The sequence below is a fragment of the Saimiri boliviensis genome, chromosome 11 (genome assembly GCF_048565385.1).
Source record: "Saimiri boliviensis isolate mSaiBol1 chromosome 11, mSaiBol1.pri, whole genome shotgun sequence".
In the NCBI taxonomy this organism is placed as follows: domain Eukaryota; kingdom Metazoa; phylum Chordata; class Mammalia; order Primates; family Cebidae; genus Saimiri; species Saimiri boliviensis.
The window spans coordinates 113,023,296-113,047,350 of NC_133459.1; the positions used below are offsets into that span (position 1 = coordinate 113,023,296).

At 35.8% G+C, this 24,055-nt stretch overlaps 1 protein-coding gene across 1 annotated transcript in view; it reads left to right on the forward strand.

Moving 5' to 3' along the window:
• DPYD (dihydropyrimidine dehydrogenase) overlaps positions 1-24,055 on the forward strand; it is an 856,217-nt gene that overhangs the window by 821,188 nt on the left and 10,974 nt on the right. Inside the window, exon 21 of the mRNA XM_039460876.2 lies at positions 14,393-14,536. Within this exon, the coding sequence (XP_039316810.1) occupies positions 14,393-14,536 (144 nt within the window). The remainder of the gene's footprint in view (positions 1-14,392; positions 14,537-24,055) is intronic.

The following is a 24,055-nucleotide window of genomic DNA, read 5'->3' on the forward strand; positions in this document are numbered from 1 at the left end:
AGTTTTAATAATATTTTAAACAATGTATTTTCCCTATATTTCCCTCTTTATTATATGAATAAACAATGCATGATAGCATCTTAAATCTGATGAAATGCAGTTGTGCTTTTAATTTTTAATAAATGAAGGTAAAATTATTCACTCTTTTGGTAGTACTTATAACTCATATTCAAATATATCAACATATACCATCTCCCAAACTTCCCTAGACAGAGAAAACACATTCTCTTGGAAAGATCTTCCACAAAGGAAACTGAAAGTCTCATCCTGATTCTGTTTAGAAACTTACTTTCTCAAATCTAACTAATGTGATATTGAGCCAGGTGGATTAGTGAATTCCACACATAATCCCCCAAAACTCAATTTATTCATTAAATTCACTTATTCTTCCTCTGCAAAATGGATTCCTAAGGCTAGAGGACTAACCAGCTAAATCAGTTTGTTACCTTTCTTTACCTTTCCTTTCTGATAGTCAATAATGAAAAAAATGTACAAGTCAGATAGAAGCAGTAGCATATGGGTCCAGATTATCCCTAAATGGAAAAACCATCACTGGAAAACAGAGAGCCCTCTATGCTTGAAATATTTCTATAGAATTCAAATAGAATATAGATTATATATATATATATGTGTGTGTGTGTGTGTGTGTATATATATATATATATATATATATATCCATTGTATGTATGTGTGTGTATACACACAGTAGGCACAGGCATATTTAATTACACAGTTACCTGTGTTAAAAAGGCTTTGACCACAGTGTTCTAAAAACCACTTTTAAAAGGCAAGAATGTGCATATTAAAGTTACTTCTGGGTTAATAGAGATGGGATAAAAGTTATTGGGGTTTGCAAATTTATTTTAAACAGATTACTTAAAAATACCCACTGACCTACATTTATTGAAAGAAAAACAGTCAACTACAAATGTAATTGTTATTCTGTCAGGTATTTATTAATAGACAGGCTGCTGTCATCTTTGTTTAAATGCTCTAAGTTGACAGAATTTCATTTACATTAATGGGTGGAAAGTCCTTTTCTTACTTGTCCAACAAACTGGAGACAAAGTGCCTGCCAGTGTTTTAATTTCTTTTTCATGTTCTGGTTGGAGAGTGAGAAAAATGCTTTCACTCCACAGTGTCATGAATATGATAATCTATGGAAATCACGGGAAAGCAGGTACTTAAGTTAAGCATATACTGTACTACGGGAATCCCTGATGAATTCAAGTCTCTTCTGTTTAGAGAAGATGTTGTTGCCTGTGAAGTGACAGACTGCCAGATGTTCATGAAGTAGCATGGTAGCAGGCTCGGATCTTAGCATCTTCCCTAACCCCCACAGATGACAGCATCTAGATTAGGCTACAGAATGGTCTTGCTTTCATTTTTTAAGTGCTAGTATTTACATTTACTCATCAACTATCAAATCTTCATTTTCTTAATTTTACTTATTTAAACATGTGGAGCACAAAATTACATAACTGTATGAGCAATCCTGACTATATACAGTGTTTGCAGTCTAAATGTGAAATAAGCAGTTCTCCATCACATACAACATGCTTAATCCATTGACTTCCCTTATAAATTCTGGAGAAATGGTTTGCTGAAGGGATGGGAAATGTTTACTATATCATAATATTAAGCACACAGCACAATACTTTAAAGCATATTTTTTAAAAACAAATACATTAAAATAGTGTCATTGTGTGCATAAGTAAATCTCTGGCTTCACTCTATGTAATTTATATAAATTATATAATCTTTACAACCTTATAAAAATACTATTCCCATTTTATGAATGAAGAAACTTAGATTTTCTGAAAGTTAAGCAAAACTCGACTAAGTCAAAAACCTAGTAAATATGGAGCCAGAATTGGAAGCCAAGCTAAGTTCAAGACTGTACTGTGTATAAATGTATAATTACCCAGTACTTTCATTCATTCAAGAGTGTACAATGAGCCAGGCATTACTCAAAGTTCTGGAGAAATACCAGTAAACAAAATTAGTGAACATTTAATTATAGTGGCTCATACCTTCTACAGGGGTTGGAGATTTTTTAAAATAAGCAAATAAACAACATGAATATTTTTAAAAAGGAGATGTGAAGAGTGTGACTTGGAAGGCCTACTGTAGATTAAGTGGTCAGAGAGTCCCTCTGTGAGGAGGTGACATTTTATCTGAGCCCTAAACCATGTGAAGCATCCAACCATCGAAAGATCCAGATGCAGACCAAACAAAACAGTAAATGTAAAGGACCTACAGACATATGACCTTATAAGACTTTTCAAGAATAGCAAGAAGAACAATATGCCTGGAGAGTAGTAAGTAAAGAGAACAGTGGTTAAAATATATTGAAAAAGTGGGCAGGGGCCAGATAGCCCTGCAGTCATGGTGATGCTTTCCGATTTTATTCTAAGTGCAATGAACTCACTGGAGGATTTTAAGCAGAGAAATTATCTGTCATCGTTTCTATTTAAGACAACCGCTCAGGCTACTATAAGGAGGATGCATTAGGGCAAGTGAAAATAGAAAGTAGGTATATTGGTTAGGAGGCTGTTGCAGTAGTCCAAGGATGCGGCAGTTGAGCCTTGGACTAGAGCAATATCAATGGAAATGGTGAAAAGTAGAGAGATTTGGTGTGTATGTATTACCCAGCAAAGGAGACACTCAGAAGTGACGTAGGATAAAAAACAGAATAGTGGGGGTTTTGTTTATTATTTTTAAATAGAGATGGAGTCTCAAGTTATCCACCCACCTTAACCTCCAAAGTGCTGGGATTACGGGAATAAGCCACTGTGCCCAGCCAAAGGATAGAGTTTTAAGAAGGAAACAAGGGTCAGTTAGGTTTAATGATGCTGAGAGATAAAGTTAGATGATCACAAACAAAAATGTGGCCACAGGATTTGCACAATAAAAGGTTGTTGTTAACTTCATTATGGAAGCATTTCAGTTGTTTGGAATGGAGGATAAATTCCTGAAAAGGGTATGTTGAGAAGTGGATACAGGAGGTGAAGATGTGAGGATAGACACTTAAAAATGCTTAAAAGAGGTTTTTGAAGGGAGGTAGGTTAATGATACCTGAAAGTAGCTGTGGGGGCATAGGAATTATTTTATTATGCTTAGTATATCTGTTTTTAGGATAGGAGAAATTAAGGTATAACTGTGTGCTGATGAAAATAATGTAAAAATGAGGGTGAACTGTTGAATAGTCAAGGATAAAAATGACAAGCAAATTCCTTCAGATGATCAGAGAGTATGTGAGATGGAGTCTGCAAGTGGAGTCTTTTAAAGGACATAGGATACTTCTCCTAGTAGTGGAATAGAAAACAGAGGGTGAATGCGCAGATGAGTGGGATTATTTATGTTTAATCCTATTGCACTAAAAGTTATTACATATTCCCTGAGGAAGGAGATCATATCTGTTTTATTCTCTATTATGTCGTTAATAGCCAGCCCAAAGCATGTGCTAGACAAATTGTAAATACTCAACAAATATATCTGAAAGAAGGAGACTTCCCCAAGGATGTAGTTGATTAGGTCTTTCCCTCAGTATCTTTTTTTAAAACACCAAAACCCTTACGTATTGTTGGACAAAAGTGTAGCCAAGAACCTCAGGAAGCTCATGGCCAATGTAGAGGGAGCACACTAGGCTTGGAGTTGGGAGATATAAATTTGAGATGAATTCTGATTTATGGATATATTCTGTAGCTGCATGGAGAAGCTATTATTTGTCGAGCACTTTGCCATACATATAAAATATATTTTCCCATGTCAAATATTTCATACATGTATGGCAATTAATTATATTAGAAAGATCTTTTCTGTATAGTAAAAACACTTGCACTTGCTTATATTTTCTTTCCAATATAAATCTCCTGCTTAGCATCGAACCACTTAAAATTGACTTTCAAAATGATGATCATTTTATTCCAGTATGTTCTGAATGGTAACTCTAAATAGGGTTTTAGATGGATCAAAATGTCATATTTTCTGGGAGGCCGAGGCAGGCAGATCACAAGGTCAGGAGTTCAAGACCAGCCTGGCCAATATGGTGAAACCCCGTCCCTAATAAAAATATAAAATACATTGGCTGGGAATTGTGACACATTCCTGTAGTCCCAGTTACACAGGAGGCTGAGGCAGAAGAATAACTTCAACCTGGGAGGCAGAGGTTGCAGTGAGCCAAGATAGTGCCACTGCACTCCAGCCTGGGCAATAGAGCAAGACTCTTTCTCAAAAAAAAAAAAAAAAAAAAAAAAGAAAGAGAGAGAGAGAGAGAGAGAGAGAGAGAAACGTAATATTTTATGTTCTGTGCTGTAAAAGGGATTAAAACAGTCATTCAGGTGTTTCTGCATAGGAGGATATTAGGTATCATATTGCATAAATACAGAATAAAATTGATTAACCTATTCTTGCTCCAAATATAGCCTGAGTCCTGTATACTTTTCACTCCATATTTGTAGCAGTCCCATTTTCCTCATCACCTCATTTTTCTGTTTTGCTTTGCTTCCATTCCATTGTGCAAGGCAATTTTTATTCCATTTTCCCTCATTGGTTTTTGCTCTTGACATTCTATGCAACATTTAGCCATGAAAGCAGTAGCATTTTGAAGGTGGATTTCAAAAGCAAATTATTTCATCCAAGTCCTCCTTAGGCACTGGGAAGACTTGCTGAGAAAATCTGTCTTTGTATATAGTTAATATTTTGTGACATTTTTATAATTCAGAATGCTCACTTCATCTTTACATCATTTATTATATTGTGCATACATCAGATTTGTGCACAATGTAAGAATACTTTGGTTCTATAATGCCTTACAGTTTTCAAACTAGTAACAGCTGTATTTTCATCATCTGTTAATGCTTTTCCTATTTTAAATAGTTGTCGTGAAGGACAAATGAGCAGGGTGATCGTTGTTATTTCTGTTTTACGCAGATGAAAATTGAGGCTCACAGAGGGCAAGTGGCTTGCCCCAGGTCATTCAGTTAGTCTCTGCATCCCAAGATCAATGATCATTCTGGATATTACATTGCTTTACTAGAAGGTTCTGTTTTTCTTCCAAATCCTAAAACTGTAATATATACGAAATGCAACCACATATGTGTCTATATTTTATTCTTATTTCTTTAGTAATTTCATGCTTATCATTTATATTCACTTCTAATATTTGTGGTTTATTTTCCAGAGAGTGTGTCTCAGATGAGTTTGTAACTTGACATCAAACTTTGTCAAGATAATTACAGTGTAGTGTTAGTTACAAACTGTGTGAATTCCCCAATTCATACAGATTTATAATAGCTTTCATTTAAAAAATATTTTAGTTCCCTTAATTTTCTATACAGATTTCATTATTTAATAATGAAGCAAACTAGCAATAATATCTTTAGTTTTACCTTTTACTAATGAAGCCTAAAACAGTTTGTGAACTCATCCAACCTTGGAAGTTTGATAAACATGATCCATGATATCCATATGTTATAGCCTAATAGATTCTGAATGTTCTGTAGTTAAGTCGGGTGGAATGAGTTTTAATTTATGGCTCAATCCAATGTTTCATTCACAGACAATGTGATGCCACCTGGGCGTAAACCCTGAGGATTTCTAATAGTGAATTTGAAAACAAAACCAATTGTATCACTGGGAGGGACCTCCTAGATCATGTAGTCAAGCCCCCTCATGTTACCGACGAGAAAACTGAGACAGAGAGAGTCGCCAGCCTGCCATAGGTCACAAAACCAGCTGACAGCAAAGCTAAGATCAGAGCCCCATCTCCTCACTCTCAAGGGATTAGTACTGTCTCCAATATGCCACATTACCTCCCCCAGCATGATGCCTCCCATGGGGCATTGCTTCTTGAAGATGAAGTATATTAAGTTCACATTTGGCTGTAATCATTTTCGCAGCAGCTCTATGGTATTTCATTAACTTCTGCATGAAACACCCTGGCCTTTCACCTGTATTAGCTTGAGCTCATTAAACTTGAGGCCAGTAATAAACAGGACCAAACTAATTCAGATATTTTCCATGGTATGTGTTCAGCATTTTTTAAATGGTTTCTACTGTGTGAAACATTTTCCCTTCACAATTTGTGGAATAAGAAAAACAGGAAGCATAGATTTCAAGGAATGGAGTATGTAGGTAGTATGCTTCTTTATGTAAATAAAAAGTATATTAAACACCTACCTTATACAAAACTTCGTGAGGACTACAGAGAAATAGGAGTGACAGCATAGCACAGGGTCTCACATCTTGCAGACTTAGATTTGAATCCTGGCTCTGCCATTTATTAATGGTCAGAATTGTAGCAAGTTGCTTAGTCTTTCTGCCACTCAGTGTTGTCTATAAATGGATACAAGAATACCCACCTTATTTGCAATGAAGAGATAATGTACTCATCAGCTTTGCAAAGTGTCTGGTATATAGCCATGATCAGTTAATATGCTGGTACTTGTGAAGGTGATGATGATGGTGCAGTTCCTTCCCTCACTCAGCTATTTTTGAGGAAATTGATTTTCCCCATGTCTCCTCCCCGACCTCATCATCTCTACAAAATGCAAGCAAAAGTCCTTTAGAGTGCAAGGAGAGTAAAACTAGGTCTACTTTACCATCTCAGGTTGTCTACCAACACTGCTTTATGTTCCTTTTGACCAAGAAGTAACTCTTTGGCAGCTCATAGCCTGTGCAGCCACCAGTTAATAAAGTTCCTATGTCATTTTGAAAGCTGAGAATCTGATTGAGCAGGGGATGGTGATAAAGGAGGGGTCTTTCTGCAGAAAGAGGAGAATGATCCAGAATGTTGGGAGATGGGATTCTGGTAGTGGTAGGAAACTGAACTAGATGAGTTCTGACATTACCATTATTTTTAAAGATGTTATAGTAGAAAATTTTAAAAGGCTCTATGGTGTGATGGTTAACTTTATGTATCATCTTGAATGGGTTAAGAGATGCGCAGGGAGCTGGTAAAACATTATTTGTGGATGTGTGTGTGTCATCATCCCACAAGCACCCTTCCTTCTGTCACTCTGAGGATCTGGTCACAAATTTTCAAGTATCTGATGTTCCCCCACACCCTAATGAGCAAAACCCAAACACTACCCAGAATTCAGAGCCCTGTCTATAGATACTCCAGCTTCACCCCCCACTATTTCTCTGTCACTTGGTATATTTTAGCTACGTAAGAGTAAGCTTATCCTGTACTTTCTTCACTTCATTCCTTTACTTCTCTTCTCCTCATACCACTAGGCACTGTTTTCCGCTTTTAGAATTTTTCAGTATAGTTTGAATTCCTTCTTCACTATAAAGATTGTATTAATCTCTTAGTTGGAATTAATTGCTCACTGGATCTGGGTTACATCAGATTATTTGTGCATGTCATCATCTATGTATCTTATTTCTCCTTACAATGACGTATGTAAGCCAGATGTCAGCTGACTTCACCCAGTCCAGTCCTTCTGGAGATTGCTACAAAATCCCTGGAGATTCTGTTCTCTAGGTTACTTCTGGCTATAAATTCCAGCTGTCATTGAATTCTGAATCTCCTTTAAATCTCCCTCCTGATGGTTTCCATTTGCTATATGCCAACTCAACCATGAAACTCAACCCTGTTTCCCCAGTTTTTCTCCAAATTTCTCACCAAGGCATGTACGTGTGTAGCAGATGTTCCTAGATTGAGGCTATGGAGGAGAATTGAGATTGGAGCAATGCAAACATCTTAAATAGTGGCTCGCCCTCTTTATAAAAGTCTTTCAGCCTCATACCAACAGGGTTTGCTGCTTCTCTCTGCCTTCTCTTTTTTCACTTTCTTTTACTCTCTCTTCTCTGTTCTATTCCCCCTCTCCTTCAAAATTCTGCATTTCTCCATGCATAGTGTTTGGAACATCTCTTTGTTCTGGTTTCCCTAAAACATGCCATCAATGCCACATTTTCCTAAATCCCAACCTAGAGGTATTTCTTCAAAAATGCTTACTTTAAAAAATGACAATTTTTAAAGAGACCTGAAATGAGTTAATTGTTTCAATATTAAAATAATAATTTTCTTATCTCAGTTCCTTTGAATGAGAGTCAGTCATCTTCGTAAGGCTATAAAATGCCTGTGGAAGAATGGCCTCCTGGCCCTCTTTGTGGCCTAGGCCCCCGCATCTGCACAGCACATGGCAAAAAGCAGGTCTTACTTCCATCATCCTTTACTGGCATTCCATGAATGTTAGATTTTTCTTCTCTTGATTGACATTATTCCTAATTCACGTTCCAACATCATCACTTCACAAGAAAATGTGCTCTGCCTGCTTTTCACCGGGGAAGTGCCTCACCCTCTTGTAGCTTATGAACGATGGAGCAGAGGGTTCGCCGTCTGTTGGCTCCCCAGTGCCTTCTCCAAATTGTCACCCTTCTCCCTCTGCTGTTTCTTCCACCTGGAGCATTCTCTTCCCCTTTCCTGACCTCACGCCTCCATCTGCACCGCTTGCCATCCTACCTTCACCTTATCCTTCAGAGTTTAGCTCAGATGACACCTCTTCTAGAAAATCTCTGACCCTTCAGCCTGGGTTAGATACACATTGTCACTGTTCATATAACAGTTTGTGTCACTTCTGCCACAGCCCTTGTCACAGGGTATTGCAGTTGTTATTAATATAGGCTCTTTAAGGTCACACACTATCTTTTATATAGAAATTTTAAGTGTCTGGCTCCTTATGTTTTCTGAATGTATGAATCATAGCTTTTCTGTAAGTATGATATTTTTTACTTCGTGTAATATTTAAAAACCTATGTACTTTAATTTCTCTCTGAAAGTAATTGTTTGGGATTGTTTGACAATTCAAACAACCAAAAAGATTTTGTAAGTATATTCAAGATACTCATTTATTCATTTATTTATTCATTCATTCATCAAGTTTTGAAAATTATATTCGGTACCTATTATGTCCTGAATCAAAAGGTACCTGTCAGGAACTCAAGCTGGGCAGATGGATGCATAAGCTAATGATGATAAGGCAGTATACTAGGCGCAGAGATTAAAATAGGCCCAGGATATTCTAAGCCACTGGGCAGGGAGGGTAATCGGTAAAGGAGATTACTTAGGTGTTATGAAGACTGAACTGAAACTAAATAGCCTAATTGGCATGGACCAGGTGAAAAAGACAGGATGGGGCATTCTGGCAGAGGGAATGCATGAGCAAACATGGAAACACGGAGCACAGTACACAATGCACTAGAAGCAGTTAAGGCTTATGGGAATAAATTGGCAGGCATGCATTTTGCAAATATTATTTCATTTAATGCTTATACCAACATCGTGAGTTTGATACTATCATTCTCATTTCATTGATAAGGAAAATTAGTAGCAGAATAGTTAAGTAATTGGCTCATAGTCACACAGCTAATGAGTGCAAAACTGATTTTAATGCAAATTTGACTTCTAAATTATTTCCCTAATCACTATGTGAATGTTGACTTTCTACTTTCACTGTGAAACATGAACTGTCTCTGTTTTTGACTGATTTAGATATCACACATTTGATCAAAAGTTGTATGCTTGTATTTATCAGGTTAAACTAATACTCCTATTTTATATATTTTACATGTCCAATGCCAGTGTCCTGACTTGCATCATGGACCATCTATAGCACTATAACAACATGTAATATGTAGATGGTTTTTCTGTTTCTATCTTTTTATTGTTTTCCACTGTCCAAATTTGATAATATCATGAAACATTGCTTACTGCTGTATCAGTGATTAAGCATTACATGCCAGTTACACATGGGAAAATCTGAGCTTCTGATTCTAAACCATGCTAAAACTGATTTTGAAATAAATATCCGCCTCAAATGTAAGTAACTGATTACTTTCATAATTGAAAAGAGGAAAGAAGAAAAGTAATTGAATTTAGAAAGTACAGAACAGAGATTTCTCATCTCTATCTCCCGTGCTACCTTGAATCATGCTGAGCACACAGCTATTGAAATTAGAGTGAGGTAGGAACTTTACATGAATTACTTTATTTAAGCCTCACAATGGCTACTTTATAGATAATGAAACAGACTTATACCACACTGCCCCCGTATTTTTTATTTTAGGTATCCAAGAACTACTTCAATTTGCTTTTTGAGTTTTTTAAAGATCAACTCTTTGAAAATTTATTTTCTTCATTTTTCTCTGCAATTATTGGTCACTTTATTGAGTTACAGTTTTCCAAGGAGTCATGCCTTGAGACAACTGCAATAACCAGGTATATTTGACATATAATTCAATCTGACAGTAGCCCTTAATGAATAGCAAAAGATATTTATAAAATTAATAACAATGATAATTTGTACTGTACTGTATTGAAATTGTGAAGCCTTTAATGTAGTAGCACAGGACAGTTTCTGGCCCAGAGTGGATACTAAATATTGTATTTGTTGAATAAATGTCGAAAGACTGATAAAGAGTAGAACTATGTCATATGTAAACATGCCCTTTGGAAAAAAAAGTCAACTTTTAAATATCCTTTACATATAATATCCTATAGTCTGTCAGTGATACACACACACACACACACACACACAAAGGAAATAGTTAAGTAGATTGATTGATTGATTTTAGGTTTATACTGAATGAGATACATGTATATATATCTGATACTGAGTGATATATTCTGATATAAACCTGAATTATTTTCATCTTTCACATATTACCATTTAGATATCAATTACTTTTCTTTCTGTTATTGTTTCCAATTAGATAAGAGTGTGATTAAGAAAATAGAGTTGATCCATTACAGTACTATAAACTAGTGCTATTAGACAACTTGCTCCTGTTCTCATAAAAATTATACAGTTTAAACTGGAGGATACAAGTGCTTGCTTCTATTACAAATAAGAACCCTTTTCTACTTCATAATATCCTCAATTACCTTTAGATTGATCCATGAATAAATTATAATCCAAATAGACTTCTTTACCTTAAAGCTTTGCTGGCTTAAGGTATCATTGTTGATTCATTATGTTGTCATTTTTCTATCGGCAATGTAATGCTTTTTATATCTGGATAGAGACAGTTTTAGTATAAGATACTGTTATCTTTAAATGAGTAGGATTTAGCCTTTCTGGTGAGAACAAATTCATCAATGATGAATCCCTGGAGAAACTATTGAAACAAAAATCACGCCATTTCTGAGCTTTGTTCAGTTCATCAGTTACAAAGCAGCTTTTGATAGTCCTAAAGAACTTTTTCCTTTGTTTAAGAAATATAGCATGACGCTCAAAACCTCTCCCTTTGAGTTACCGCAGGCTACAACTTTTCTGTAAGAAAATAATGAATGAAGAGGAAAAGCTCCTGCTGCTGGCACTGTCAGGTCCTGCTGCTTCTCCTCCTGCAATAGGAAATCAATTAACTATATGTTCAGGCAGAGATTTGAACTAAATGCTTTATTAATCATCACTGATTGCACACACACACAGTGGCCAACTATGCATTCATCTTCACTCTTTCTTAGCTTTGTTTTGCTTCCTTGCTTGCTTTTCTTTTTCTTTATAATTTTTCCTTTTTTTTTTTTTTTTTTTGCAAGATCAGAACACAAATGTATTTCTCAATGTATTATGTATAAAGGTGATTGGGTGATCTTTTGGTGCAGGAGATAATTGATCTTTTTTGTTTTCGGAAAACTTAACTTTGAAAATGTTTAGTACTCACATATCCTTAGGACTACTTTAATACATATAACATAATTTTTTTAAAGCACTTAAATTTTCATGCTAATAAGGAAAGCAAAATGTCTACAGCAGCCTTTAAGTTTTAGAACCTGTTACTATACTCTGAGAGCTCCACATAGCAGTGAGGAATTAAACAAAAATGAACCCAATTTGATTTGAAGTTGCTTGGTGGAAGGTTGAAGGAGCAGTCACTGATATTTGGTATTTTTGTGCTTTGAATTAAAAAAAAATTGACAAGTTTTCCTTTTAGTCCATTAATTCTTCTAACCAATGCACAAAGAAAATCCTGTAGGAATCTTTATGTTAAATTGAGATTCTCTCTTTAGGACTAATTATAAAACCAATTAGCACATTAGAAACTTAGCATGATAGCCAGGGGAAGGCTGTATAACATAATTTATGTATGGCAAATGTGGTCAATCATTGCAGAAATGACAGAAAATATCAGGCTGTTGGATATTTACACTGGCTATATTATATTCAGCATCAAAAGATTTTCAAGTATTTATTATTATTATTACTGTTGTTGAAACAATTTGAAATCATTATGGTTTAAATTTAACTACATTCATTGTCTCCATTTGGATAAAGAATCATCTAAATGTTTTTTTAAAATACTATCCTCTGATGTATGTTTAAAGGAAGATAGATTAAAAAGTTCCAAGAATGATTTCTTTTGAACAGTCTTCACAAAACTCTTAGGTGAAATTAGATGGTGTTGAGTAAGGTAAAACCCAAACAGGGAACCATGTAAAACCCACCAGGGAAAATAATGATACCGATTTTCATGGAGCCTGCTAACGTCAAGCATCTGCTAGAACCAGAGGTCATATGTTTCAACACTTAACCATTCTTGATAGTCTTTGAGTATATTAGATTAGGATTCAGATGCCCTTGATGTATAAGAGAAGCACACAGGGGTGACATTCTGAAGATTTATATCACAAGATTTACATCATGTGGACATGCGCTTGCCACCTTATGTGGTGTTATCTGGACCCTAAGGGCATTTCTTTGGCAACAAATGTAATCCCTAACACCTTATCTGCCCCAAGGAACCATTTCATAAGAGGACATTTCAAAAAAGCATTGTCTTTCCTATATTAAGGATGCTTATATATGTCATAAGGAGGACTTGTTTTATACTCTTATTTATTTTATGCTTTAAGCAAGTCAGTATCACTTGTTTTATACCAAAATAGATACAGAATATTATCTCCCTCCATCATATCATTTCATATTACTGCAACCATCAAATATTATAATTTAGGAAAGCATTAAGGTGCAGAGATGAAGTACACAGTTCTAGTCTAATTGTATATAAATTAATTTGGCATTCATAACATTGTTTCTATTTACTTGACTTGTTGACATAAAAATAATGAATTGATAATAGAAGTAACAATCTTAGATATTTCCACATAAATATGTTTTTTGCTATTATAAATTTACGGTTGCAGTTTGCAGTTCCGCTTAATTGGAACATGGTTTAAGTTTAGCTTACCTACTCTACTGAGATCTCTGGAAGACCAGAGAACTCATTTTCCTGGGATGTTATGCAAGCTGAAATGTGGAGGCCAGTGTTTTGAAACAAGTGTGATTTTTCACAAAAATACTTGCTAGGTCAGAGATCAGGATGACCTTGGAGTGCTGTAGTTTTCCAATCCTCCATCAGCTAGATAAATGGGCTTTATTCTGCAGGAGAGAGAGGGTATTTTTGCAGTCTTATGAAAGAGACCTAGCAATTCCAGGTTACAGGACGACACAAAACATTTGGAATTCAGTGATGACTATCACCAGCAGTATGTGTCAGTAAAAGTGAAGATCAAAGGTTCTAGAAGAGGGGAAGGACAAAGTGAAGAGAAAATAATTGTGGGATAATGAATGGTATGAGGGCATTTTCGTGTTAACTTGAAACCACTTAGCATTTTTCCATGATGCCCAGGTATCTTTCTAAATGAACTTTGTAAAGTACAATTGAATAACCTTGAAATTTAAAGCACCGTGATGTGATTTCGAATACTGATGGAGTTTGTTTAAGCACTATAATATTTCCTCTCCTTTTCATTTCTATTTTTGCCTCCATGCAAAGTAAAATTCATTTTCTGTACAGAGAAATCAATATTTTTACCATTTTGTTTTTCAGCCATTCCAGTAAATTGCAATCAACACTAGTTACAATCTTTAAAGAGATGTAGTAAGAATTCGAACACAATAAAATAGAGATACAGATGAGAACTCTGGCAAAGTACCTTCGCTATGGACAAAAGCATTTGTCAGGGACTACAGCTGTGTCTGTATCACGCTAACAAACTTGATGAAGGGGAAAAAAGCATCAGTAGGTGTTACCTTCTGTCTATACAAACCAAACAAATGGCTTAACTAATAGCTTTTGTTTTAAGTGGATGGGTTTGGTTTGCCATTGTGAACTTTATTCCATTTAGAAATGTATTTTAATTAACATTTGTATATGTAATACATACATATTTGGTAAAAGTATTGTACTGTTGTGTTCTTTTTAATAATTAACGGAACCTGATACCTAAAAGACTAGTGGTCCAAAACAGTGAGTTAAGACCTAGTTACAGTATACAGGAAACAATCCCTAGACACACATTTGTTTGTAGGTATTTATATACCTTCTCATTTTTCTCTTCTCTGAGCTAATATATTTTCTTATTTGTGTGTTTTCCTTTTAGAAACTGCCAAGTTTTGGACCTTATCTTGAACAGCGCAAGAAAATCATAGCAGAAAACAAGATTAGACTGAAAGAACAAAATGCAGTTTTTTCACCACTTAAGAGAAACTGTTTTATCCCCAAAAGGCCTATTCCAACCATCAAGGTAAAAATTATGTCAGCTATATAAGTATGCCTACTTTCTGGTTAAATATACAAATACAGTTAAAATGTTTACTGCTTAAATGTTTCACTAATTTTGTTTTAGAAATAAAAGATATGCTTAGAAAAATCTGTCTATGGTGAAAACTATGTTTAAATTATAAAATAACCTTTATTATTTGCATATTTTATACTTTTTAGAATACTGTCAAGTATTAATTCCATGGAAATTTTTATATATATTAAATGTGTCAGGAGATAGATATTAAGATGAAATTCCTTGTTTACTTATAGTCATTTAAAAATTATTTTAATCCAAAATTAACTCCAAGAGATATTATATTAGTCATGTAGTACAACTCAATTACCAATAAGCACATCAATATCAATGTGGTACCTAGAAAGTTTTAGGAAAACTTTCTCTGGTCTGACCTCTGGAAATCCTGGACATTTATTTGGGTCTCAAAGATTATTTTCGGTAATAACCAAAATTACCATTAAGATGGAATTATGTGTATATGTTACCTTTCTGGCTTTTTCCTTAAACTTTTCATTTTGACAGAAATGTAGATTCATTCACATGCAGTTGTAAGAAATAATACAGAGAGGCCCTGCTTACCCTTTATCCACTTTCACCTATTGTAGCATGTTGCAAAACTACAGTATGATATCACAACCAGCATATTGACACAGGCACACTCTACCATTCCTATTCAAGATTTTCCAGCTTTAGTTCTACGTCTGTGTTGTATTTACTACTGTACAATTTTTTCAAGTATGTAGGTTCATGCATCCACCACCATAGTCAAGATACAAAATAGTCTCATCACTGCTAGGATTCCTAAGGTAGCCCTGTTGTAACCACACCCACTTTTCTCCTGCCCTCCTTCAAGACAGTATTGTTTCAAAGCAGTCATAATGAGAAAACAGGAGGTGTTATTGGATGGCATTTTCTCTTAACTTATCATCACTAAAATATAGTTTGGAGTTACTGAAATTCATTCTTCTGTATTGGATGACAATCTACTCCCACGTCTTCGTTTTCTGTCTAATATCAGCTGAAAAGCTTGCTCTTATGTGCTCTTAAGTAGACCTCACTGAAATTCGTCTTTAGCAGTCAACTGGAGATTGGAACCCTTAAAAATTCCCTATATGTATGAAGAAAAAAAAATTTGGCTCATGCTAGAAACAGTGGAGTTTAGACTCAACGTTGCAAAGTTCCAGCAATACAGAGTTCTGAAAGGGAAAAGGGAGTGGGTGACCACCAGCACTGGAATGCTGTTGTTCTAAATAAAATGAACATTTGGGACTTGTAACAGCGTAAAAGCCCCAGATCATCTCTTGAATTGTTCTTGTTAAATTATTTTTGTGCTGCTAAAAGAATGAACTGAACAAACTGAACACTGATAGAATGCAAAGGCCAGAACATACAGACCTTCGCAAACCTTTTTTCCCCTATGTGTGGCTATGATTGCTATATGATTTGGAGTTAGACAGAAATTCTCCCAGCTTTCTCTCTCTTCTTAATCAATTTGAATTAATTGTAAGATCTCCATCTCTAGGTATCTCTTCCTTAGGTGTAAAAATTTCTAAACAAAGATATTATTTATATCTAAAATAAAAGAAGTACAAGATCATAATGAAAGCATTTTGACCTTTTCTGGACCTCAAATCTTTCAGGAATTATATATTAAATATTGATAACCTAGACCAAAAACAAAACAGAGCAAACAAAAAACTACTGTGATTGAATGAAAGCATACAGATCATCAGTCAAAAAATAGCAACTCAGAACTAAATAAACCAAAGAAATGTGAAAGCCTTGAATGTAGGTAAAGATTTCTAAAGTGACATTGTAGACACCATCTTACCAGCATCTTAGACTTTATCAGTGTCAACATGTTAATGTGCTGCTGTGGTAGATTTCCTCAAGGTCTGGTGGATTTTCCATTACCTTGGCTTTCTCCCCAGAATGTCCATACTCATTCCACCTGTTGTCATTTCTAAGCAGATGCTGTGCCCTGTCAGAAAGCAAAATAGTAGCTGACAGTGGCAAGGTTTTGGGAGAAGGGAGCATTTTCATTTTTTATAAATGCAATTATCTCTGCAGAAAATTAGAGATTAAATTTGTTATAACAAATGACTATTATAAATATAAAACTTTTGTATACTTCTGCTTATATTATATTATAAAATTTTATGTATGTGTATATACATATATATACACATATAAATACACACACAGAAGTTTTAATTTGTGTAATCATCTCTAGCAAAGATTTATTTTGTGATATGTGATTTTGCCCTTTCTTTATTTGCTAAGGTTTGCCTTTTCTACCATAAGATTATATCAATATTTACCCCATCTAGTGGTTTTAGGATTTTAATGTTTGTATTTTACTTGAATTTCTCTAAAATTTGTTTTACTCTAAAATATCAGGTACCGTAATAATTCAGTTTTTTTAATTAATGGACCCTGTTGTTCCAAGACCTCAATATTTGCATTTTAAAGTGATCCCTTTCATCTCTCAAATTATGATTCAGTGACAAAAATGTACCATAAATTGCATCATTTACTTTATATTCAAATTTCAACTTCTCAAAATGTTCTAAAACTTTTCAAAGACAAATCAAAAATGATTAGACAATTGTAATAAGGATGATCAATCTCTAGAAAAAGTCTTATGCCATAAGCATTCATCCAATAATACACAATTTTTAAATCTTTGTAAATGAAAACTTTCTATAAATGAAAACTTTTAATTAAATTCAAAATTCTGGGTTCTAAGCTTCTCAATTAATACCAAAACTAAAGGTACTCCTTTTACACTTCTACAAAGCCAAAATTCTTTCTTGCCCCATAGTGTTGATTCTTACTTTGAAATATGTTTAATATGATTCCTTTTTCCTTCTGATATTAACCTGAAGGTGGGCCTTGAGGAGAAAAATCCCAGAGTTCAGAGAGCAGTGTGTAGCCTCAGGTGATGGAAGCTGAGGAACAAGTTGGATAAATTACAAGAAGACTGAAAGAACATGATGTTAGTGTCCATATTCACCTCTCTGCTTCCTTCTCTCAATATTATCTTCTGATAAATCTAAACTTTTCCTACACAGTGGCTCAACTCTTTTCCATCCCAGACATCTGTTCTGTGCTTCACACTTGTCTCACTGTATCTCCTGGTTACCTCCACCTGGATCGTCTGAACAAGGAGCCCAAGAGCTCTCATACTTAGGACTAAACTGATTCCCATTCCTTCCAAACCTACCCTTCCTCCTGAGTCCTCTGCCTCAATGAACCCCATGTTACCTAATTCAAAAAGCTGCCATTCAGCCTGGATGCCGTCTTATTACTCATCCTATTCACAAGCCAGTCACCAAGGATGGTTGTTCTTACCTCTCACATCTCCCTCCTTTTACATTGTTTACATACTGCTGAGGCCTCAGTGTGTTGCTCACATATTCTTTCCTGGAATTCTAAAACATTCACTGTCCTGCCTTCTTTTGTCCTCCTTGTCTAATCCAAACTCCAACTATTATGAAGGAGTCTTTTAAAAATTCAGGTCTGTTTATTTCAGTCCTGGCTTAAAATTCCCCCGTTATAACCATAGTTTTAAGGTAAACTCCTTTGCATAACCTTCAGACCCAACACATTTGAGCTTTTCCTGGCCTAAGAAGCAGCTTCAATGAAATGATGAAAAGTTGAATCCAGGAGGTGATAATTTAAGGAATGAATGAAGACTGAGAAAGTAACAACAAAGTGTGCAAAATATGCTTTCACTAACTTGAGAGAGGTCTGAAAGAAAGGGATAAGAAGAGGAATGGAGAAGAGGAAAGATTGTTTTGTTTATGTGAGAAAGAGCTAGGCTTGCATGTGCTTATACATGTTTAGGAGAGAATAGCTGAAGCTGCCAGAAAGGGCATGATGAAGGAAACCACATCTTCAGCAAGTAGAGAGGGAAAGGAGTCTACATAGTACATTAAGATATCTTGCATAAGAGGGGAGACATGTTATCAAGCTAAATTTGGACTTCCCAGTGTCTTACTAAAATGTAAGCAGCCATATTTAAAGAAAGTTACTATAAAAATGTCTTCAGAAACTATTGTCCTCATTGAAATACAAAACAAAGTTTGTAAAATTTTAGCAGGTTACATTTATGGTAAAAAGAATTTCCTGAATTAGGCATGGGACTACTCTGTCACACTGCCTAGGTTCAGACTATGGAATTGCCATTTCATAGCTGCATGAACTTGCCTTAGCCAACTAATCTGTGAAATGGAAATAATGAAAGTATCTGCCTCATAGGGTTATAAATTAGATGATGTGTGAAGTGCTTTTAGCATGGTGCCTGCACCAAATATGTCCTAAATAAATATTGCTATTAGCTATAATATTGGAAATGAACGTGTTGAAAAAATCTGCGTTACGATGACTATTCATTTCCATTTTATTCAATAAAATGAATGGAAGAATGAAAATAGAAATACATAAAGCTCTGGAGGCCAACAAAGTTGGAGGTTTTGAGGAATCCTATATATTTTCTGGGAAATCTTTATTGCACCTACCACGAGATAAGCAATGCACTAGGAATTGAGCATCTGTAGGGCAATAAATAAAACATACACACATTCTGTCCTCATAAAGCATACAGAATACAGAAAGAGATATAAAAGAATCACATTAGCAATATAAAATTATATTTTTAATATGAGCCACATAGAGAAAATACAAGGTATATAGAATCTGTTTCCTAGTGAGACCTAATTTAGATTGAAGGAACTGATGAAAGCTTCCCTGAGGAAGTGACATTTAAGGAGCCCTATAGTCAAGGTAGGGATTAGAAGGGAATGGGGAACTGAGAATATTCCAGGTATGCCATAATGTGGTCCCTGGATGTGGTAGTTGGCCATGATAATGGAAACAGAGATGAAATTAACAAAGTCTTGTTAATTCTTCCTCCGAAACTCAGTGATTCTCATTATATTAGGCATAGGTATAGTAAAGAGCTAATAATAGGACTAGCATGTCCAGTTATTTATGGTTCCACTGAGATAAAGAAAAATAAAAGATAATGAATTAGGGTTTTGATCTTAGTGTTTTAGGTTTGAGGGGGGTTTTAGGTGTGAAATGAAAAACTTACATTTGAGTGTATTGAAATTGATAAACTCAAGGGAATTATGAGTCTATGCTGGAGGACATAAAGGAGAAGGAACTGGCATTTCCAAGGGTCACTATGTTCCAGACCCAAGATAGAAGCTGCACATGTATTTTCTTATTTCTTACTTAACCTAATACTCTGCGGAGGAGTAGGGAGTTCTGGAGGAGCAAATGTGAAGAAGTGATCAAAGAGAGAGAAGGATAACCAAAATAAAATGACAGTGTGGAAGAAATCCAAAAGATAAGTCTTAAGAATAAGAAGATGGTGAGAAAGCACCGATTGTTTGACAAATACTTTGTATTGTTTCATTTTTTCTCACACATGCAATCAATGAAATTCCAACCTCTAGTTGGTAACAGTTGTGAAATTCATCCATGTATATGTTTCTTCATTTATCCAATGATCATTAATGTGCAACCACTATGTTCCAGTACTATAACGATCACTGGCACAAACCACTAGTAAAACTCCCAGCTCTCATGGATCTCACAGTTCAGTAGGGAGAAACAGGCAATGACAATAAACAAATGAATACATAATATGTCAGATGGTGACAAGTGTAATGGAGAAAATAGAACAAGCTTAGGAGAATAAAAATTACTAGACCACTGGTCAGGGAACACCTGCCTGTTTAATGGCATTTGGGCAAACACCTAAAAAAGTGAAGGAATGAATGATGTGGCTATCTCGGGGAAGAACATTACATTCAGAATGAACAGAAAGTGCAAAGACCCTGAAATAGCAAAGTCCTTGGCATGAAACCAGTGAGGCTTTAGGAAGGAAGACTGATATGAACTGGCTTATTTTTGCAAAGGATCTTTCTGGCTGCAGTGTTGATACAGTATGCTGGAGAGCAAGGGCAGAAACAAGGAGACCAGTTAGAAGCTATTGTAACAATCCAGGCAAGAGATTGGCAGGAGGGAGAATGTATACTGGATAATGTCAGAAGGCTTCCACTCCATTGTTTTAAATGAAAAGATGTGTGTGAAAGTATTATACACAGCACAGTTCTATTCAAATGTTGGAAGCCACAGTTATTGTTATTTTTATACAAATCCCTGCCCTTTTCCCATTATTTCAGACCCCATCTGGATGATGTGGCAGTGTGGTTTTTTCAGTCCACATTGATATTAACAGCCACGTCCCCTTTAAGAGTCATTTTCTCTCTGCACATGCATCAGACATTGCTTCCTGTCCTTTTGTTGTGGTTGTTGTTGCTGTTTTTTAGCACACATCCAGGCACGCCACGTATTTGCTGCTACATGATTACTACAGTGTTTTCCCTAGAGTGTTTCTTCTTTCTTGACATTCCATTTTTTCCTACTTCCCTTTTTCCTGGAGGGACTGCGTTATCTGTTTTCATGCTTAATATTTTCTCTGTCCACCCAACTGTTTATTTTAGCTTGTTTCTTCCCTCCTCTCTGCTGGCCTCTTTATAGATTCCTCTGTTCGATAGTTTAAACTCCATGACACTGCTTTGTTTATCCTCTCAGCTTCCACACTACATTATTACCCATCTGCTGCAGAAAGAGCCCCAGTGTCCCACAAAGTTAACTAAGCCCCTCTTGTCTGAACAAGTTTTTCAATCATGCATTCAAGTTTCTAATCTACCCCATCTTCCCCGGTTATGAATGCAGCAATAATATTTCTAAGCAAGCCATGCTCAATAGATCTCATCTTTTGTTCTTTTTTTCTTTTAAATGCCTGCTATGACTTAATGGTCTATTTCTTCAGAGGTAGGCAGTTTCAACATCCGTCAATCAGCAAGTATGTATTTAGTATTTGCTATGTGACCCGCAGTGTGCTAAGGACTGCGGGAGATTTAAAAAACAGGCGCGGCATGGTCCAAGGCTCAGGGATGTTTGCAGTCTCGATGGAGATGTAGCACTAACATATATTTATTATGCACTTGCTGCAATCCAGAAATTGCACTAGAAACCGGGAATACAACGTGAATTTTAAAAAGAAAGACGTCTATCCTTATGGAGCTCATAGTCTAGCAAGGGAGAAAGACACATGTTAAAAATTATTTACAGTTCAGTCAAATATGTACAAAATGCTCTGGGAAAACAGAAGAGTGAAAGGAATTAGTTCTGCCTTGGGTAATTGTGGAAAGCTTCACAGAGATGGTAATATTTAAAATGGAGTTTAATAAATTAGTGTTAATTAAGCAGAGAATTAATAATAAAAGCTAATATTTATTGAGTACTTATGAGGTTTCAAGCATTGCTACCTGCTTGTGAATTAGCTCATTTAATCCTCACGATAACGCTACGTGCTATTATGGAGTAAGCAATTGATAAACAGAGACGTTAAATAACTTTCCCAAGGTCACACAGCTAGGAAGATATCAAAGCCAAGATTTGATTCCAAAGGGTAGCTCTAAAACTTGGGCCCTTAAACATTGTCCTCTGCTGTCTCTCACGAAAAACAGAAATAACAAAGAAAAGGAAGGTGGCATTTCAAGCAAATCAGTATGTTTGCAAAGCACAGTGTTCAAACACACTTGTAATAACATGCAGCCATGGGACCTTAAATCCAATACACAATTCCTGGGTCAAGCAGATAGTGACATCAAAATGGTAGACTCATTCTTTTGCTCAATTAGAATTCATAGAAAGCACAGAACTGAGAAGCAATAATGAGGAAAATAACTAGGTTTTATAAATCAGTATCAATACCATAATATAAACAAGCAATGGGGTCAACTGATTAAACTGCCAAGAACTTTATCTGAACATCAAGTGTGGTTATGCCCAGTGTTACGCAGTGACTGCGGGGTCCTTGAGAACTAGAAATCTTTGCTAGACAACATATATCCTGATTCTCCTAACCCCTTGAAAGTAAAAAGGAAAATGGCCTCAGAAGCCCTTCGTCCTACCCTAGGGAATGATCTGGTGCCTGGGGACCTGGCATCTGCATGATTTCTTTTTTATCAACACCACATCTTGATTGCCAGTTCATATTAGCATAGAATTTACCATGCATATTGCCATATTATGAAGCCACCAATTTCATAAAGGAAACAGAAAAAGATTCAAGAAGAGGCTATCAGAAGAAATACTGGAAGGCTGATGGGAAGAATGAGATAAAAAAAAGAGAAAGAGACCTGACCTCCGGCAATGAGTGTAAAGATTTCCTTCTAAAAGATGAACAAGGACCTTCTGAAGAAGCTCCCGACATATTCTACAGGTTCACCTGTACTAGAGAAAAGAAACCAGACAATGCCTCCTACAGGAGGCAGTTTTGTTTCCTCGCTGAGAGAACTGAAGTGACAGTGTGCACATTTGGCCCAGTTAAATGAGAAATGTGCTTTATTCCCAGGCAGCATATAACAGAGACTTGAGAGTCTGCCAAGACTTATAAAGTCCCCCGAATGCTTTCCACTTCTGTTGATATATACGAGAATGAATTCTCATTCTCTTTATGAAGCCAGGAATGTATCTCTAATGTCTTTGAATTTCTGGGTAGGAAAATGAATGGTTTAGGGGCACTAGTGGTGTTTTCATCTCTTCTTCCTGCTGCTTCTAGTAAGAGATGGACTGCATCTCATAAGACTGGCAAGACAGTGTTGGCAGGACACCAGTCAGCCTGATCGAGTGCTTTATTATTTCAATTGAATTGTGAAAGGAAGGAGAATAGTACTCAGATAAAACTGTAAGACCATATTAGATACCATGAAGCATAAAGAGAGAACAGAAAGAAAAATAGTGGAGGACTTACCCAGCAATTTCCAGAAGATACCAGAAAAATGGACTCGGAACAATGTTAATATTCTCAGTTGTCTCTATACCAACAAATAGCAGATGAAAACGATCAAACTGAACTTTTAAAAACTGAACAGAATATAGTAAAATAATCCCTTAAGTCTTATGGGAACTTGTAGAAATGTGATTCCTGAACAGAATATGGCGTGGAAAGGTGTATCTTGTTTGGAATAAAGGGGTCTGATGGAAGGGCTGGGAGAGAAGCAGTCTCTATCAGAAAGGTATACACATGCATGGAAATCCACAAACCTGAGGGTGGAGTATGGAGGAAGCAGCTGCAGGAGACTGAAACAAAAGACAAACAGAAATGTTTCCCTGGGACTGCATCAAAGACCTCGTAACCAGATGGTTAATAGGGACAGGGAAGACAAGAGGAGCCATGAAAGCCTTTGCAGACTTCAGATGGAAATCTCACTCCACTCAACACAAAACATCGGAAAAAGTTATTGAATTGCTTTGTTGGAAATTTAATCTCACAAAAGAGAGAGAAGCAATGAGGGTACTTGCTGCCTTGGCTTATTTCTGGCTACAAAAGTCTGTTTGAAGAAAATGGCAGCTAAAGGAATCTTGAAGGGAAGTAGCCATCCCACATTAACTTAG